General features: G+C 34.6%; 1 protein-coding gene across 5 annotated transcripts in view; it reads left to right on the forward strand.

Annotated features, from left to right (window-relative positions):
* LOC136040073 (axin-2-like) overlaps positions 1-20957 on the forward strand; it is a 123709-nt gene that overhangs the window by 87723 nt on the left and 15029 nt on the right. For all 5 annotated transcript variants that reach the window (XM_065724147.1, XM_065724145.1, XM_065724144.1 and 2 more), the window contains 4 exons: positions 6332-6676; positions 10753-10960; positions 14754-15000; positions 18927-19076. In XM_065724147.1, coding sequence (XP_065580219.1) covers positions 6332-6676; positions 10753-10960; positions 14754-15000; positions 18927-19076 — 950 coding nt within the window. The remainder of the gene's footprint in view (positions 1-6331; positions 6677-10752; positions 10961-14753; positions 15001-18926; positions 19077-20957) is intronic.

A 20957-nucleotide genomic window follows, 5' to 3' on the forward strand; every position in this document is an offset into this window, starting at 1 on the left:
CATTAATTCAAAAACGTTCAGAAATTAAATAAAAAAACTAGTTTTTTAAACTGAAAGTAAAGAGCGGTATTAAAACTTAAAACGGACAGAAATTACTCCGTATATAAAATGGGTTGTCCCCCCCCCCCCGCAATCCCTTGCTCTTTACGCTAAAGTTTGATTCTTTGCCACAATTCTATTTTTTAAAACAATTAAAAACTTTAGCATAAAGAGCGAGAGGTTGCGGAGGTGACAACCATTTTATATACGGAGTAATTTCTGTCCGTTTTAAGTTTTAATATCGCTCCTTACTTTCAGTTTAAAAAATTGGTTTTTTAATTTAATTTAAAAAAGTTACGGTCACTACATATGTTACCGAAAAATCTAGTTTTTTTTTTTTTTTTTTTTTTTTTTTGAAATTCATCTCTTTCTATTAAAAGGACTTATTTGAACTCTTATTTGTCAATATTTCTTTCGTGATGTAGTTTTATTTTTAACGCGTTTTTAGTTTCCAGTTAATAAGGGAGCTGTGAGGAAGAGTATATAAGAAGGAGGGGGAGACTTAAGACTCTGGTTTAGGGGTTTTGGTCCATGGAGATTAGAGTGGTGTCATTTTTCTGCTTTTCAGTCCATCCACTCCAGAAATGGTGCCGAAAAATGCTCTTTTTTTGGCTATATAACACTTTACGATGGATTTATTAGGGAGAATTTATAAGAGGCACGTAGAAGGAGGCAGTAGCTTTTAAATGGGTCATGAAACATCTCTGTGATTTTGCAGTAAGCTGTTAACAAAAATATACAAAAGTATAGAAAGCAGATGTAAGCTGAAAAAACAGGTTTTTATACCATGACATCTCGATTGGCTATTTTGGAATTGGCTTTCCTTGGCATTTAGACCCTCTTTGGAAATGCATTGACCTTTTGTGGTTCAACTTGGCAGAAACTGGTACCTCTGCTGTGGCACGACTTCTTTTGTTACTAAAAAAAGTCATCATCTGCCGATGATTGATCAATAATATCGATAACCACTGCAGCATAAATTTACGTTACTTACATAAATTTCGTTACGATTTATGAACAAATGCAAAACATATTGCGGCATTTACTTCATACCGTAAGGCTTGATCCGCAGATTGTAGAACCGATTTTCAAGATTGGGCCTCAAAACCTCCTTGTAGGGTGTTTAATATTAAAAAGAAGAAAAAAGGACAGTTTTCCCAAAACGAGTTTTTCCCTAGACGCTCGGTTACAGCGGACCTTAGAACCATGACTCAGTCTAGCCTCCCAGAACTGTATTTAGTTTCATTTTAGACAATTAGTGGTGCGACAACTGGCGGTAGATATCACGCTTCTTGGGAGATATTTCAAGACTGCTAGGTGAAAAAAGGGTCGAAGAGGAGGCTGTTTTAGAATAAAATTTCTAAGGGTGTTTTGAAGGGTTTAGACTGACTCTTAATTTGCCGTGGATTGTATTTTAGAGATGAATATTAATGCTGTAAATACGAGTCTATATACCTTGGCACATAGTGTTTTCGGAATTAATTGTTTTCAACTAATATTACAGGAATAAGTCGGTTTATTTTGGAGATTAATAAATTTTATATTAAACACCATTTTACTTTTAAAAAATCTAAAACATTTTCGAATTTGGATGACGATATTCAGGTCCAAAAAGCAGTTCATGATTTTTTCTCTAGTTCATGAATTGTCTTCATCTAGGCTACCATAAATATATCATCAAATCCCCCCCCCCTTCTGTCTTTTTGTCTCCCATCGTTTTCTTTTTTCAATCTATAACTCTGCTTGTTTTTGTTAAATTTCTTATTTTCTATAAAAAAAAATATTTTTTTGCTCTAAAAAATTCCTATTATGTCTTTCTTTCTTATAGGCTAAATTGTTTGGCCTTTTCTTTTTATATTATGATTATTTTTCTTACTCTCTGTTGAAAAATGATTAAAAAATGATAGCAATGACCTACTACATGAATTTTCAGCTTCAGAAAGCTCAAGGGAAATAATTAATAGTGCGTCTAAAGTTCGATTCTTTGTGCGGCTAGGATCAATAGAAGAGCTTAGGACGACTTTTTGACGCCTCTTAATTTCCCAGTGAAAGAAATGCTTTACATTTCCGTGAAATTCTGTTAGATCAAACAGAATAGGAAGAATTATGTGTTCATCTATATAAAATTACTCAGTTTTTTTATCATTGTCATAGGTGTATTAAGGGGATTTATGAAGGGGGCAGAGTTCAAGTCATTAACATAAAAGTAAAATAATGGGAAGGTGTGTGAAATTTGGATTTTAAGTAAGATAATTGCTTGAACTTAAATTGAAGTAAAAGGCAATGAATGACAATTTTTTGAACCCTTGAGGGTGGAGGTAAACCCCGGATCGTGTCAAAGGTCGTAGCTCTTTTTATCAAGAATTTCTACGTGGCAAAAAAGGAAAGGTGTTCAGATAATTTCCTAAAGTGACGGGCTGATTTTTTTGTAAAACTTTATGCCCTGTCAATTAAAAAAATTTTCGGTCTACATTATTAAGAATATATGGAAAAAGACGGTCTCTGACCTCTGGTTTTATAGAAATCAGTTTTGCATGTAAAACTTGCCGGTTAAGCGATGAACGCTAATCTTTAGTGGCGATGCGGTGTTCGGGATTTGTCCCCATAAACAACCTGTCTATGGCTTGGCATATTATAATCGAAAAGTAGATAACGGTTGAAACGATTAAAACGAGACAAACGGCTCAAAATACTTAAAAAGCACTGAACGATTAATGCGACATTTTCAATTGCTATATTTTAAATCGCTATGAGTAAAACTGCACAACTTGTTGGCACAAGCCAACATAGGGCAAAGATGGAAATGATTGAAATTGCAATTTGTTGCTTTGCACTGTTTCAGTTTGTATTTTCAGCATATGTGTAAAAAATTACAGTTCTCTTTTTTGTTGCAGGAACCTCCTTCGAAACACATGCACACTTTATTTACAAGGGAATTTTCTCGTTGATTTGGTTGTTTCTTCTTATCAGTAACTTTTTTGTTTTCGTGAATAAACGGACAATGTTCACCAAGTTTGCATGCACCAGTTGACATAAAAAAGTAACGCTTTCCTAATTTCACGTGTTCTGGTAATTCCTAGTCCTTCAGCAATTTTCACGACATCGTCACAACACAGCCATCGAATAGCTGTAAATTCAGAGAGTCGATTTCGGTCTGTTTCATCAACAGGGATCGGGCTTGAGATTCAAGTTATACTTCCATGCTGTGGATCTTTTTTCAAGTTGAAGAATTAAATTGTCTTTTGCAAGGCTTCTGTCACAACTTCTGGGACAATTTTGAGAGGGTGGGCTCTCCAAAGGTGGGGAAAACATATTGTTGAGGTTAGCGACAGAGTATGTAGGAGTATCAGCCTCAGGGTGCTCAGTTACAACAGGCAGAATACATGAGCTGCATTTCCAGTTTGGGTTTTCTTACGGTAATACTGGTGTGGTTCCAGCACAGGGGGGATGGAACCATAAAAGGCATTTTGAGCATTGAATCGTCACACCTTTCCACAAAGCCTCTCACATCCAGGGCATATATAAGTAGCTCTGGTTCGTGACATATTAAGTGTACAATTTTACTGGTAATAAAACTAATTAATAAGTCCAAAATCAAGCTGTATTAGCGAAAACTCTTTAGCATTCTTTTGAAGATATCAAACGAGTGGGAGCTTCGTGCAGACTCTGCGAACGTGTTCCAGATCATGTTACAGGTCATCAGGGGGATGAAGTCAGACCGCAGTAATGTAGTATGAGAAATCTGCAAGTTGTTTGAAGTACAGAGATGATAAATCGATTGATCAAAAGTAAAGGACATATTATTACATAGAGCAATAGGGAGGTGTTCATATACCTAGAAAAATGGAAGAAGCACATATCAGAAAGTGAGATTTCAAGTCAAGCGAGGATTGAAATGAAGAACAGCTAGTTTCCTTAATACTAGTCCTTGCTTGCATAACGTTTTGTGAGTGGCTTCAGTGACAAGTGAAATGTTTATATCTAAATAACAGGACAATAAGGAAAATGAGACTAACCTAGGCTGTAAAAAGGAATCTAAGGATTGATTCTGGAAAAATTTGTTTTAGGATTCTGAAACTATCGGAGACTTTCATTTAGATTAGGTCAATATGATAATGAATTAAAGTTTTTCATCAAACAAGATGTCTAGAAACCGAAAATGTACATCGTATTCACGTACCAGACAATCTTTAAGACTTGAAATGAGGAAACACGACTTTCTAACATTTAAGGTAAGGTAATTCACATGAAAGCACTGAAAAATTACTTTTAAAAAGGCAATCATCTTTGAACAAAGATCAGAGTTGGTTCTGCCGGCTGTGCAGAGAGTACTGTCATGTGAAAAACCAATAAGTGCATCCAGAAAAGACAAACTCTTGTCACAGTTAGTCGCAGATGCTGATTGACAAAATTAAATTGGCGTTGATTAAAACCAGGACAAATCCTTGCGGATTGCCAAAACCAATATCAGAAGGGCTGTATAAGAATAGATCAATCCAGATGATTCGACCAAATGAATATGAAAGAAACTAAGCATAAGCATCCCCTCTCGTAACAATAAGTGGCTGTTTCCAAAGAAGAATCTTGTGTGCTAATGAGTCGAAGGGCCAATCCCTGGAAGCATTAATTTAAAATATACTATAAAAATAACACTGACACCAATAAATTTACAAAATAACAACGAAAAGTACATACAAGCATTACTAAAACTTAACTTTAAAGCATTACTTTTTTAAGAACCAAGAGACGTTCCACAGCAGCTGGTGTGGAAGTAAATTTTGTGCTCTAGCCTATGGGAATCTAGGGTAAAATTCCGAATGAAGATTGTTTATCAAAAGTATGAATTTTTTATGGTAATGGGACTAATCTTTTAAATGAAGATGACAGTAGGCTTTAAAAATTTAAAAAAAAAAGGAATTTTCTGGTATGATTTGAAAAGATGATCTGAAATCAAATCAAATAATAAGAAGAAAAAAAAATTCTGTATATTCAGGCCTAGATTTACCAATAGGCCCACAAGACCCGGGCTTAGGGGTGCACAGTGTCAGGGGGCGCAATAAATGGTCACTGGGTGTTTTTTTTTTCTTAACAAAGACTGGACTGATGTGTGATTCGGGGACATCCCCGAATTTTTGGGATTTTACCCCTTTGAATCTCGCAAAAACGGAGCGGCAAAACGCTTGGGCCTAGAAGCGCCAAATTTTAAATCCAGCCCTGCGTATGTGAGGGAGACTGTCCCTTCCTCAACACTCGATCTATCTGTTAAAGTTTGATTTTTGCCACAATGCTTTAAGAGGTCATTCAAACACAAGCATCGTTGCATTTCAATGAGAAGTACATTTAACTAACTTGATCGATAGTCCGTAAAATGATTAATATGCTCTACAAAGTAATGATATTGATAGTGTTGTTTGTACCGTTGGACGTTCGACCTAATGCTTTGAGTGCTTTATTGTATAGTAAGTTTAGCTTCTGTACATGTAATTTGAAATTAAATTGCCAAACCGTAGTATTGTATATGGGGTTATTAATTACGTTGTAAACCAAGGTCAATATTTTCATTGGGGATTAGTGACTGACCTTCCAAATGATTCATAAGTTCCTCAAAAGCCTCATTTCTACATTTGTGGCATGGTCCCTGAACGAGGGGTTTGTCTCTTAAAACTTCAAATATTACTCACATAACCCCTTTGCGTCCACCACCTGTGGGTTTCTTCAAGAATGTTCCGTAGCTTCGTTTTGAGAAATTTTTGGTTCTATTGGGAGCTGGGCATGAGGGAATCATCTGCAAATGCCATTAGATCATCCTTGACTTTTACAAATGTCAATGGGAAGGTTTCGAAGAACATAACGGTGGAGTAGTCTTGGCCAGTATGTTTGTCCAAGGCTGCTTAAAAGTGTGACAATTTTTTCAGTGTAACAGTATTTTGTTTGATTGTGGTTTATGTTGTATACTTGTTGTGTTTTAGATTCCTCCCTTCCCCTAGCTCTATCTTTTGATATTCTCAAAAGAAACTATTCTACGAGAAAGTTTTTTTTTTCTTTCCTTAAAGCGGACAAATTTTTTTACAGATACCCTGATTTTGCGTGATTTTCCTGAAAAAGTTGGCTAGTAGTAGAAGTAATAGTATAATTTGTTTTTTGTAGATACTTGGATTTGCTAGAGCTTCTTGAAAAAGTAGGCTACTAGTAGCAAGTAGTAGGTAGCTGATTCGTGGGGAAACCCAAAATCATCAAAGTTAACATCTTGAAATTGGGTTATAAACTCTCTTTTTGTTCTTCTACTTTTCAGATTACACCGCAAGATCCAGAGAAATTTGCCAAAATACTCATTCACAAGCTTGAGCTGGTCGCCAGAAACCGAGAAATTGAGGATAAGGTCCGCCGAGTCCATGAAGGTGATGACGAGGTACCAATGCCTCTACCTCATGCACCCCACTACTCTGTTGACAAGGTTTGTCTCCAAGAGGCTTTAAAGAAAATTACTGCACCCACTGTAGAAGATGATTTAGATCAAGATATATTGGATGCACATGTCAAAAGAGTTTGGGCTGATAGAACGCCTCTTAGATCACCCGGTGTGGCCTCTCCTCGTCCTTGGTCTCCCGATATGAAGAAGAAGAGCCATAGCGGAAAGGTTAGCAAAGTTTGTTCATTTCTTTTCTGGTCAGTTGATCTTGACCATAGATGGTCAGCTTGCCTATATTCAATTAGTTTAAAGGTATGGTTCTATTTATTCCTTTCGTCCTTTTTTGTGATAATTTAGCTATATGTCATAATAAAGGCTGTGTCAAGGGGGGAGGGGGTAAACTAGAATCTGGAACCTGATTATCATCTTTGATAATGGGGCTCAGTAATGATACTGTCTATTCCAGGATCGGATTATGAAATTTTCAATTGAAAGATTCTCAGGTTCTGGTGCAATTGACAGTTTGTGGTGGCCCTGTCATGGCTCGCCGTGACTTCTTACTATTGTTTCTCACTGTATATCCTGCCACGGAGTTTCGTGGGGTAATATAATGATGAACTTAGTCCTTAGTTCTACAACTGTGTTGTTCTTGAACAAATGAACACTGAGCTCTATATGCAATAAAACTAGTTCAGAGCATTGCTGTGTCACCTGAACACAGAGGGGGAGGCAGGAGAAAATCGGGGAGGTGTTTTTTGTTAAAAAAATAATGGCCTTTAGATCAAAAATGGCGGCCTACAGCTGTACTACTTTAATTATTGACGCCGTCCCTCCACTCAGGAAAAAATGTTTGTGAAGGGAAAATGGTGGATATATGCCTCAAAAACATCCTGCGCTTAGAATAACTTACCGTCAGTGATACTATAAATTGTTTGTTTTGCTGTTTTATGAGTTTAACCCCCACCCCCTTTTGAATAAAACCCATTTACTTGCATAGCCTAGGAAAAAAACCAAGATTCAGTAATTTAAGCTTCCTTGTACTGTTTCAATGCGAATTTGGCGATTTGTCCATTCTAAAGCAAAAATATATTGTAGACCAGGTACAGCTGCGGGGGAGATATTGAAAAAATTATTGGAGCGATTTGAATTCCTGTTGGATAAATTGGTAAATATGTCAATTGTATGTGTCTGATATACAGTAAAGGTTTTAATCTCAGTTGTTTTTTTTTTTCTAACAATTTCAACACAAGGAATTCATATCTCCTAGTTTTTGCTTCCTTCCATAGTTGATTGACGTCAGTGCACAGTTTCACGACCTTACATTTTTACAGGCAAGTCCTACATCGACTAGACCCAACAGGATCACTACTTTTCTGTTTATTTGCTTTAAAAATACCGACTTTCATATCTCTTATTTAATAGACTTTGCTTGAATTTTCAAAGTGCAATAAAAATTGATATTTCAAAGCGTAATAAAATAAACAGTTAAATTTCAGCCTTTTTTTCTTCTTAAAGCTTATTTTATATACCTTAACTTTTTACAGAAAGTCCTACATCAACTAGGTCCGAACAGGATCGCTACTTTTCTGTTTATCTGCCTTAGAAATATCGACTGTAATATCTCTTGTTTAATAGACTTTGCTTGAGTTTTTAAAGCGCGATAAAAATCGACATTTCAAGCCGTGATAAAACAAAAAGTTGAATTTCAGCCTTTTTTTTCTTCTTAAACTGGCTTATTTTATATATATTAAATTTTTACAGAAAGTCCTACATCAACTACGTCCAAATAGGATCGCTACTTTTCTGTTTATCTGCCTTAAAAATATCGACTATTATATCTCTTGTTTAATAGACTTCGCTTGAATTTTCAAAGCCCGATAAAAATCGATATTTCGAAGCGTGATAAAATAAAAAGATGGATTTCAGCCTTCTTTTTCTTCTTAAAGTGGCTTATTTTAAATACCTCAAGATTTTACAGAAAATCCTACATCAACTAGGTCCAAAAAGGATCACTAATTTTCTGTTTATCTGCTTTAGAAATATCGACTATCACATCTCATAGACTCTGCTTGAATTTTCAAAGCACAATAAAAAATGATATATCAAAGCGCGATAAAATAAAAAGTTGAATTTCAGCCTTTTTCTTCTTAAATTGGCTTATTTTAAATACCTTAAATTTTTACCTGGCTTCTTCATAAGCATCCATTGTGCATCCTTGAAAAGCACTTTGTGATTTTTTTTGTGGGATAGGTCCCTGCGTACAGGGGCGTAGCTCCAGTATTTTTATTGGGGGGGGGGTCAAAAGGGGCCCGCATCTGGCGAATCAAGGGGCATGAACTGTATGATGTTTTCTCCAAATTATTGGGGGGCAACTGCCTGCGTACGTTCCTGCTTCTGGTTCCCCCTCTCTCCTAAAATTTTTGCCCGCCTGTGGCTATGATGATAGACATGGGAATACACTGTCCAATCCTTTGGGGCTCTGATAATACCCTCATAAAGGAAAAAAGAATAATTCTCTCTTAAGGTTGATTTGGAGACCCTAGACTTAGGAAACATTTAAACAAGAAGAATTACACTTAGGATTATGCTATTTACGCTTCGGAAGTTTTTGGAAAAGCACATTAAAATGGATTTTTTTTTTCCTTGCACTTGACTTAAAAAATCTGACAAAAAAGGAACTTAAGTATGGTTGTAACCAAGGCCGTATTCAGGGGGGGGGTACGGGGTTTGAACCGATACCACCGAAATTTTGATCTGACTCGTAAAATAGTAATAAAAATGTGTATTGACAAAAATTTGATGCATTTGTTAAATTTTTCTTTGTAATCCCTCCCCCTGCAACAAAAATATTGGATATGCTGTTGGTTGTAACCAAGTCATGAGCTAAAAAAGGTGCCATTTTGGTAAGAATGTTTTCCAGATGACCACTAGTGGGCAATTCCTTCGATTTTACGATGACAACCTCCGCAGCTAGAAGCTCATCTTCGATGTACTCTCCCATAAAGCATCAACAACATAATTGTTTCGTGACGGTTTGTGTCTGATGAACTATAGGCCTATAGTAAATAAATAATAAAAGGCCTGCTTGAGATAATAAACAATAAGTGCGATCTCCTTGTGCAAGAAACAGCCGAAAATTGTTTGCGCGATAGAAATCCAACTTCTTTCAAAATTCACATGCATCATTTTTGACTTTTTTTTTTGTTTGACGTGATTTTGCTGCATTTGTCATTTTGAGTTTGTTATTTTATGTTGGTATTATTAGAATTCTTTTGCATGTGTTAATTGCTCCTCCATCTTTGCATCTATGAGGGGGGAAAGTACAATGATAATTATATACAGCGGGATTATATAATATATATAATAATGTCAATATAATAGCGATATTGTACGCAATTTATTATCATAATTTGATATTTATCTTGAATAGCATTATCAAAAGTATTCTTCTTTTATAAAAGTGTTCTTTATATAAAAATTTTTCTACCACACTTTCCTCGAAAAGTATTCTACTTCTGTTAGTACTCTTCATCTATAAAAGTATTCTTTATATAAAAATATTCTATACACTCCTCAAACAGTATTCTTCTTCTATAAAAGTATTCTATGCACATCTCTCAAAAAAGTATTCTATACACTTCTCAAAAAAGTATTCTATATATTCTTCTCAAAGAGTATTATTGTTCTATAAAAGTATTCTTTAGATAAGAATATAGAATATATAAGAATAAGAATATATTGTATAAACTCTCCTCAAAAAGTATTCTTCTTCTATTAACACTCTTCATCTATAAAAGTAATCTTTAAATAAAAAAGTTCTATACACTCCTCAAAAAGTATTCTATAAACTTCTCAAAAAAGTATTCTATATATTAAGAGTATTCTTGTTCTATAAAAGTATTCTTTATATAAAAATATTCTATAAACTCTCCTCAAAAAGTATTCTTCTTCTATAAAAGTATTCAATACACTTCTCTCAAAAAAGTATTCTATACACTTCTCTCAAAAAAGTATTCTATATATTCTTCTCAAAAAGTATTTTATTCTATAAAAGTATTCTATATATAAAAACATTCTATAAACTCTCCTCAAAAAGTATTCTTCTTCTATAAAAGTATTTTTTACGTAAAAATTTCCTATATACTCTTTCTCAAAAGTATTCTATGAGTATTCTTGTTCTATAAATGTGTTCTTTACATGTAATTTTCCATATAGTCTTTTCAAAAAGTATTCTATAAGTATTCTTGTTTAAAAAAAGTATTTTAGAAGAAATTCTTCTTTTGTAAAAACTCTATTTTATGCAGAGTATGCTTCCTCCTGTCTGTCCCCTATCAAATCGTCCTCCCCCAGTTGGAGCTCATCCTGGACACCATCGGCGAAAAGATCGGGAAGGAGTTTCTCTTTTAAGCTCAGATTCGGGACTGGTTGATCATAATGACTCACATATGTCAAAATCCAGGTCGGTTCCAGATTATAATGATATACAAAGAAGTTTGCCTGTTGATTCTTATTGTAAGTCTCTTTCGCTTTTTTTTTTTTTTTTTTTTTTTTTTTTTTTTTTTTTTTTTTTTGCTGCTACTACTGTTTCAACTACTTTCTGCATATCATTAGCATGAACAGCTGTCGAATCAATGTTGTTTCAAAAGAAATTTGCTGTTTTACTACTTTTGTTTTGCTAATAGAGATAGCGATTATATAGGCTAAAAAGGTTTGTTTTTTTTCATATGAAGGCTTTTGACTATTAACTAGAAAATTTGAATTTCGAACTACTAAAATTTATGATTAGATTAACGACCCTTCTTGACTAATGAGGTCCTTCCGTCGGCCCTGCAGTTAGTTGCTACAGCTGCTGACGTTTCCAATTTAAATATTTTAAATATTTTCATTAACTTTAAATATTTCCAGAAATTTAAAATTATTGATTTTTTAATTACTCGAGGTTTGCTTCGGAATATTCAAGTGGATTTAAGAGGACGACTAAATTTCGTTTTTTTTTTTTTTTTTTTTTTTTTTTTTTTTTTTTTTTTTTTTTTTTTTTTTTTTAATATAAATTCATTGTTTTATAGTTAAGAATTTTTAATGTTAATTCAAATTCTTAATTAAAATTAATTTCTTAATGCTAGTTTTTTTTGGAGTTTGGGGTTAAATCTGTAAACGTCAAGAAATTGAATACGAAATAAAAGCTTTTTCTCGTTACCATTTGGGACTAGGTCTCGAATATCTTGACCATGTCGTATTTTAGGATTGTTTAAAAATTGGATTTAAATTGGTTGCTGAAATCCATGGGGATAAAAGCCTGTAGTTGGGGCTATTGAGAAGGAAGCATGTTAAGGAAACAATTTCTACGTCATAATATGCAGAAAAATTGTAGTTAACTCATTTTGAAAGTGATTCCACTATAATTCACCTCCAACTTCCCATAATGTGCAAATGTATAGCTCGATTATATATATTTCTGATGCATTTTGCCATGTATCACTCTTGTTTCAACCTGTTTATCCGTAAATTGAATCAGTGCTGACAAAATCAAGAAACTGAAAAACTCATTTGAATATACAATTTCGGGTTATATATTTGCACATTAGGCAGGGGGGGGGTAAGTATTATGAAATTACTTTCAAACTTTGTTAACTACAATTTATCTGCATATTATGAACTAAGAATTGTTTTCTTAACATGTTTCATTCTCATTAGCCATATTCTAGGCTTATACCTCTGGTAGTGTCAGAAAAATGGTATTGAATCCCATAAATGTATGCCCACATGTATTTGGTATCTCTATGGTTTTGCTTGTCATGTGAGCTCAGCCCAGTGTCCCCTAATATCACAATCCAAGCATCAAAATCACTGTAATGCATCACAAATATCACAGTCATTAAAAATTTGGACTGAATTGGCTATGTCTTAAGGGTTTTGAGAAGTCACCACTGAGAAAATAGCCGGAGAAATGCATCGCCCAAATTCAAAACGCGTGATGTTCATAGAACTAAGTTTTGAGTTAGATGTATCAATTGGTGACATCTGTGATATCGTTAGATATATTTTTTCTTTGTTTCAAATGTCATTTCCCCTTTTATGTTCCATGGTGCCACTGCTTGATTTATTCAAAACTTGTTTGTTGCAGGGCTTGAGCCCTAACTTTCCACGGCCAAGCTATGAGGGGGGGGGGACTGAAAGCTTGAGCAACGCTCCCTGTACCAGAATAGTTGAAGCATAATGGCACTTAATGACTTTAAGAATCTTTATGTTTCTTAAATTAGCATCTACAAAAGGAAAGTCCTTTAAAAGAAGGGATCTCTTTCTAGAATGAGTTTTAATACCCTGTTTAACAGTTCTTAAAGCGAATGTGATGCTTTTGGGTGGGTTTAAGGTGAACTTATTGCTAATATTGTTTCATTAATCTATAGCGTATAAGATTAATATCAGCTGTAGTATTACAATAACTTACTATAAATGAAAATAAAAAAAGATGAAAATCCGCAGTACAACAAAAGCTAAATTTCCCATGACAACAGTAGCAGCGAAGAATAGAAAAAAAAACCATAAGTAGGTATACTGAAATATGTTTTTCATACCAAATAAAACCCAGCAAACAAATACTTGTTTGTGTCTTATCCAAGCGTATTTCAACACTTGGTGTTTTATGATTAGATTACTAATGGCGCTTTGCTGTGGTTAAATAAAAAAAGTCCGTATACGGTAGGGTTGCCCCCATCCTCTCTTCAGTGTCTTTGCTCTTCACGCTAAAGTTTTTAGCACTTTAAAAAAAATTGTTTTCTAATTAAATGGCCTTTGTCTTTCAGGAGTAGTTCTTAAAAAATTGGTGCGAACAGTCAAACTTTAGCGTAAAGAGCAAATCAGCAACCCCTTCATATAAGGAGTAATTTCTCTCACGTAAATTTAGAGATTAGATTAAGTAAAAAAGAATGGTGAAGGAAAAAGTGACTTAATATAAGATGCAATTATTCCTATAACACACGATAAAACTGAATCTTAAAAATAATGTAACAACTCACACCCGGATATTTTTTCTTACTAGGTAGTTTTTATTTCAAAACACGTTTAACGATTATTAGGGTCCATGACTCACTCTTTACTAGTTTGTAGCTATTGCTACAATCATCTAGCGGGGAAAATTTCTAGAATTATGTCGAAAAAAGTTTCGTAATTAAAGGAGACATTCTTTAACCAAGAAATTTTGAGAACTTGGGGAGGGGTTGATGTTGATAGCCGTCGTAAAATCCTAAAAAAATTGAATTTTGAGTTTAAAACTAATGAATTGTTCGAAAATGTTTGAAAAAGTTTGAAAAATGTACACAAACATTCCTGTTACGTCTTTTTCAGAAAGTGGGTTAGCCTCAGCCCTTCACTTCTTTTCTTATTTATTTTTATAGTTTTTTTATATATTATTCTTAGTCGCTGTAACCTCAGTTTTGGGGTTTGGAATTTTTCTCTCTTTAGAGGGTGATATAGCTCTCACCTTCTAGGGGCTAAATTTTTGGCAGTATGGTAAATAACGCGGCCTTTTGGGCTTATTAAGCCCTTTTATAGTATCTTTCTTAGTTGTCAAAATAGTGAAAAAAAAGAGCTAATTATCTTGGAAATGTAAAAAGCTGTATGAATGCCTCTAAAGGGGGGAGAGGTGTGAATGAGCTCCGAACACGGCCCCGGGGTGCTTGCACATTTAAGGTCTGATTTGTTCTTCTATGACTTGACCCTTGACTGCATGCATTTAGCAGTTATAGTCGGACTGAATTTAAATATTTTTTTTAACGACAGCAAAAATGTGTGGTTATCACTTTTCGTCGTGATTAAGATTCTGATGAATTATTACAGCTATGCCGTCTAATTTAAAAAAAAATATAGATTAAATCCTAATATAACGCTCAAAATTGTTTACATTGAGCTTAATCTTTTCGAAATAATTGGATGAAAAAGATGTCATCCTCTTTCTAAGTAATAAGTTAATACCACTCAAATACACCTGAAAAGAAGAGGCAAGGAGAATGCATATTATAAACTGGTTTTCGAAGGACTACTCTCCCTCTCCCTCCCTTCATAAGAAAAACGGAAATAATTTAAGCCTAGATATTCGCTTTTCCGTGACTTTTGATGTCATACCTTTGGAGAAATCTCCTACTATTTTTTTTTTGGGAAATTCTCCTGCATTAAAGTCTATCATCACATTCCTTGGCTGCTTTGAATGAATTAGTTACAGCTGTTTTTATGTGATTTTATTTCTTGTAGTTAAAAAGTATATTTATAAGCTTATTATTTGTTTTGGCTGAATATGTGTATTTTATAGGCCGGTCAAAGGATCCTAGGAGGCCTCCTAATATTTACCCTTCTACAACCTCCCCCACAAAGCGTAAAGCTTCCGCCTACGAAGCCGACAGTGGTGTTGGATTAGTCTACGATTCGCAGAGCAGCTTACAAAACGTCCCACTTGCCCCTAAGCATGTTTTGAATTGGGTGGCTGAGACAGCCAAATTGCATGCGGATGAGATGCAGAAGCAAAAAGCGGCTAATGCCACATCTCCTGGCTCATCCAGGTTAAGAATTTGCTTTTATTTTCTTTGTTTCATTTGTCAATGTGAACCTGTTTGACAGCTTTATTTTTGCTCTTCCTGGACTTTGTTCCTCGATTATATGGCGTTATTTTCATGTATTTGTACTATGTGCATATCAACGTACGTCATATGCTTTTAAAACTTTCATACGTGATGTAATTGATTTATACGAGAAAGCTTAGTCCTCAAATTCACGATTTTGTAAGCCTGCTAAGGATCCTGGTTCTCTCTCTCTCTCTCTCTCTCTCTCTCTCTCTCTCTCTCTCTCTCTCTCTCTCTCTCTCTCTCTCTCTCTCTCTCTCTCTCTCTCTCTCTCTCCTCTCTCTCTCTCTCTCTCTCTCTCTCTCTCTCTCTCCTCTCTCTCTCTCTCTCCCTCTCTCTCTCTCTCTCTCTTTCTCTCGTTAAGAAAAACCTGATCAATTTTCTAAATAAAGACTATAAAACCACTGTGTAGAGCTTTTTTAAACCGTTCAAATTATTTTCTTTGTGTGGAAAATTTTAAACTAAAATCTACTAAAAAAACAAACAAGCTAGTTTAAATATTGTTAGGTCAAAGTGTGGCCGATTGGAAAGTTTTGATTGAATTGTCGGACTTGACATAAAACGTCCTATTAAACTCTAATACTCACGAAGGATGTCATTGTATTGCATATGCCATCCGAAGATCTAATGGTTTTAAGTCTAGATGACGTTAATACAGCATTTGACACTTCCAAAAATTGGAACATCTTCTGGGTGTATCATAGAAAAATTTCGTATTTAGTCCGTAATTCACACTTATGCGATTTGTTTTAAACCAAAATGGCTCACGAATAATTATAACTATAATATTAACTGAGAAACAGTTTATTGCAGCCGTTGGAACGCGAAAACTAGTATGAGATGTTTAAAGAGCATAGACACTGGTAGACACTGGTAGACACTGGACATAGACATAGAACTTAAATCAAGTTCTAGAACCCAAGAGCAAATGTTTAGAGACTAGGCTGTATTAGCCAAAGAGTTGTGCTTAATTACTAATAGAATTCTTATCATCTACGTTCATTTCGTTGGAAATTTTCTTCCAGGCCTTAGGGATTCAATGTTTATTTGAATGACTCATGTCATATATTTATGGACAACTTCTAATAAATATGATTAGTTTATCAGTTGTTCGCATTGTATGGTTCAGTAAAGTTTTCAACTCAAAATAACGGACGTATTTTTTAACGGCTCAGTAGAAATATTTTAACGCAGCTGTTAAACCGTTATGACGCATAAACCTGTCGCAAAAAACTGGTGAAATTTGGTAGATGGTGCAAAACGGCTGTTTTTGCATGAAAACTCATTAGTAAGAACCAAGGGTAAGGGGCTAGTAGCCTGTCGGTACAAATGGCTTTATTATAAGTTATAGATTCTGGTTGAGTTTTTTTTTTACTAGTTCTTCGAATATTATTGCCACTTAATGTCTAGTTATGTCCAAGTAGATGGCATCATTGAAACGTCTACCGACAACTCAAAAATTCCAAGACCTTCAGTGTTTCTCAATGAATAACTGCTTAACTAATTGATAGAACGTTGATAAAAGTTACCTACAAAAGTTAGAAATCCTAATTAATTTCCAATTAATTTTATACAAACTTTATTGACACCAATTTTTAATTATAGCAAAGTAGATGGTGATAATAAACCATCATTTCTGCCACCAATTTCTAATTATGACAAAGTAGATAGTATGAATGAACCATCTATTGAACACCTAAAAAATTGCAAAATGTTTCGTATTTCTCATAATAAAAATTTGTGTTTAGCTGTTTGGTTGCATGTCGATAAAAATGGCTGTAAAAGGCTGGAAATTGTAATTAAATAGTTACAGTTAATTTTCAAATACATCCACATAAAATATTATTACCCCCTAATTTCTAATTATGTCAGAATAGATGGCATCAATGAACCATCTACCAGCACCTCCAAAAAATGGAAAATCTTCCGCGCTTCTCAATGAAAAACCGCTTAAGTTATTGGTAGAATGTCGATAAAGTGACCTTTAAAAGTTAGAAATCTTAATTGATTTCTAACTAATTTCATACAAACCATATTGCCACCGATTTAAATTATAGCGAAATAGATGGTAACAATAAACCACCATTACTTCCACCAATTTCTAATTATGGCGAAGTAGATAGTATCAATGAACTATCTATCGAACGCTTTCAAAAATTGCAAAATTTTCCATATTTCTTATTGCTGTCGTAGTTTGTCGTAGTTGGCAGCATTGTCGATGAAAATGGTCTTTAAAGGGTTAAAAATTCTGATTAACTTTGTGTTGAACTGGTTGGGTAGCACGTCGATAAAAGTGGCTTCAATATGTTATAAATTCTCCTTCCTCCTCCTCATGTTTGCATGAATACGGAGACACTTTCGCATAATCTCATTACTGGAATCCACGTCCGAGCCGTGAAGTGAGATGCTACAACTGAGTCCCGTATTACTAAGCTCAGACCAAACCCACCGCTTAACTACAGGACTAGTTAGAAATTCTAATTAATTTCTAGTCTATCCTACTGTTCACACAGGCAGGTGCGTTGTGGAAAACATAATGCGGTGCTTTTTCTGCACTGCATCGCCGCAGGGGTGAAGCCGCAGACTCTGTTCACATCAAAAGTTGCATTTCTTAGCTATATCATTATGGTCCTATATTCCAAATTTACCTTGACCTTTGCAGCTGATCACTATCTGCATCCGAATCAATAAATTCAATTTTTAAAACAAGATTGTCCTGCAGGATTCCTGACATAGGATATTGCATCTTCCCCATGACTGTGGCCCATCTACAATTCACTGTATAAATCTACATCTCCTAGGCTATTAGGGTAAATTTACCAGATCAACATTTGCATTTGTCAAAAAAAAAGGATGGGAACAGAAAATAGTAAATAGATATTCCCCCCATTCTTTTTAGTCGATTGTGAGCTTTGGTCTCAATTTGGTGAATAACTTGCTGTTAAAACAGTCCAATATGCTGTTCACCACATCCTATCGGGCAAATTTGTCTCTCTCGAGATTTCTTTCCAAGCCTTCTGAATTAAATAGGATCTTTAACGCTTAATATTTGATGAAATTTAAAAGCTGAAATCTACCTTTCAACTGCCTCCATGTTCTTTTCTTCCAAAATCCGCAAGTGTTTTAACCACATGCGTTCCTCCGCAAAACGCAATCCGTAGCGTTTTTTTCTGCAGATGCGTGCTCTGTGTGAATAGTAGGCTGTCCACGTAAACATTATTGTCACCAATTTCTAATTGCATCAAGGTGTATGACATGAATGAACCATCTGCCGACAACTCGAAAAATTGCAGAACTTATGTGTTTGGAAAAATGGAAGCAAAGTTGCAATTTTGCTAGATTTTGCTTGTTGATGGTATTATTGAACCATCTACCGATATCCACAAAACTGCTAAGATAAAAATGGTGCCGTAGCACGTTGATAACAGGTGCATCACCGTAACACATAAAATTATAATTAGTGTTTTTTTTTTTTTTTTTTTTTTAATTGAATTTGCTTTTATTTTGCCATATGATTTTAACATGAAATTTCAAGCCAGAAATTTACCTTTGTAGAATTTATTGTCCTATTTAGGGAACATGTCAATATATATATATATATATATATATATATATATATATATATATATATATATATATATATATATATATATATATATATATATATATATATATATATATATATATATATATATTCATGTATATATTTCATGTTTGTGGATATATGTAAATCTCCTGAGAGTACTGCAAAGAGCTGATGTTGCATGGTAGGTTTGTAATGTTAGAAACTTTATATTTACTATAGCCTATTATATTTTTACCAAGTATATCGTGTAATTTTTATTAACTAAAAAATTAACTTTTAGGAGGAGTCGTAAGCATGGTTATTCGTCGTCTCGTTCCGAATCATTAGAAAGGTCCGCTATTGTCCCATTGGCAACACTTGGACCCCACGGATCTTCTTGGGGGTCTGATTCTGGACTTAGCAACGCCTATCCTGTTTTGAACAAACAAAGGTTTGTTGTAATTGTTCCAAATATGTCCTTCAATTTTTTTTTCGCTAAGAGGTTAAGACTTGCTGGTAGGATTTGTCCCAAGAATTCTACCCCCCCCCCCAACTCCTTGCCTTCCGTTAGAGAGCTAGTTGAAACATTCTGAAAAGTAATTATCGGCGTGTGTTTTGCTTTAGTAGGACGAACTTCGAATCGATATTAAAGTGAGGGGGGACTCTAGTCTGACAAATAATTAAAGGTTCTGGCAGAATTAAGGGGTGTTAGTGATGTCAGGTTACAATAATTTTATAGGAGTATAATTAAAGGAGTTGAATAAAACTTTAGTGATTAGTAACCAAAGTGATATAGCTTTGACGTAACGTACTCAACTTCACTCTCTTGTCGCCTTTGTACTGTCGTCGGGAGAGTAGACACCATTCTCCTTCATTGCAATTGGGCTTAAGTAACCGCAGGTGCATCTTCAAATCTCATTTCTCCCTTGCTTAGGAACTGATGTAGACTGTAGAACCATGTCATTCTTGAATGACTGCGTGTTTGCTTCCACCCAGCGGTCATGGAGTTGAAATCATAGGCGATGCGATATGGTGTTTCTTTCGGCATTCGGAGAAGACGACCATACCATCTCGTCGTCGTCGTACCATACCATCTCATAGTATTCACTATCTTCATAGAGTGTGGTTATCTTTTTGACTTGTTTCTCAGTTGCTCCGTAATATTTCGAAATCTTTCATAAAGTGTTTTGACCAACAGAATCGAATGCCTTGTCAAAATCGATGAAGATAATGTGTATTTTTATTCTATTCTCTGGACACTAAAACAGTTAGTTTAAGAATGAAAGAATCAGAGCAAGACCTACCAGGTCGAAACCTATGTTGTTCATGCCTAAGGTGTGAATCTAGGCTGTTCTTAGGCTGTTCTTAGGCTTTGTAATTTGACTCTGACTAGTATTTTACTAGGTACAGACGTAAAGGTGATTCCCCTCCAGGTGTCATCAACCTCCTTGAACAGTTTAACTAGTATATCCCGGATTCAGTCTTTTGACTGAACTCGGGAACCCGGGAAACATTGGCGGAAAAAAAGTGTTTCCAATAATGTTGCTGTAACAGCATGTCTGGGTGTCTGTTTAGAACTTTCTCAAAATGTGAGGCCCATCTCTTGTCAGCTTTCTGTGGGCCCTACATCATTTTTTCTCCATTTTCATCTTTTACAATGAATGGCATATTTGGTTCATTCTAACACATTATTTATAAAATACTATATTTATGCAATGAATATAAGTGATAGTATAAATTTATTTATATATTTTAATCGAAATAAACTCGAAATAGAATAGTAATTTGAATTATAGGATATATGTCGTTTTAACACTTAACTTAAAATGAAATAACCAACATACTGAATAGAAATCTTGCAAATTTCTTACTATAATTCATTGCTATCTTGACAAGTAGGTGCACATTTCCTATTGGTTCAAAGTCGCAAGTTTATGATAAGTTTAACGTCACCAACACGCACTGTAAAGAGCTAAGTATCGAAGTATTTAATTATTTGCAAAAAAAAGTTACGTGGTGTTCAACCACAATCCAAAAGCAACCGTTTACATAAACTAAAAGGACCCGAAAATTTCCTCTTCTTGTAAAACATGAAAAAAACGAATGTACTTGGTAATACGTCTTTTCATACATCGAATGTGCCGTTCTTGAAGTTTCAAGCCCCCCCCCCTTCCGTCCTCAAGAAGACAATCCGTCCTCTTATTGTTTCTTATTAAGATTTTCTTTTATTTGTAGCTTTCTCTGATTTAAAATTTTATTCATATTTTTCTATTAGACGATTTTTTGTTGATAGTAAATTGGAATAAATGAAATATAGTAAGATGAAATAAAT

This window comes from Artemia franciscana, chromosome 20, assembly GCF_032884065.1.
Source record: "Artemia franciscana chromosome 20, ASM3288406v1, whole genome shotgun sequence".
NCBI classification, from domain to species: Eukaryota; Metazoa; Arthropoda; class Branchiopoda; order Anostraca; family Artemiidae; genus Artemia; species Artemia franciscana.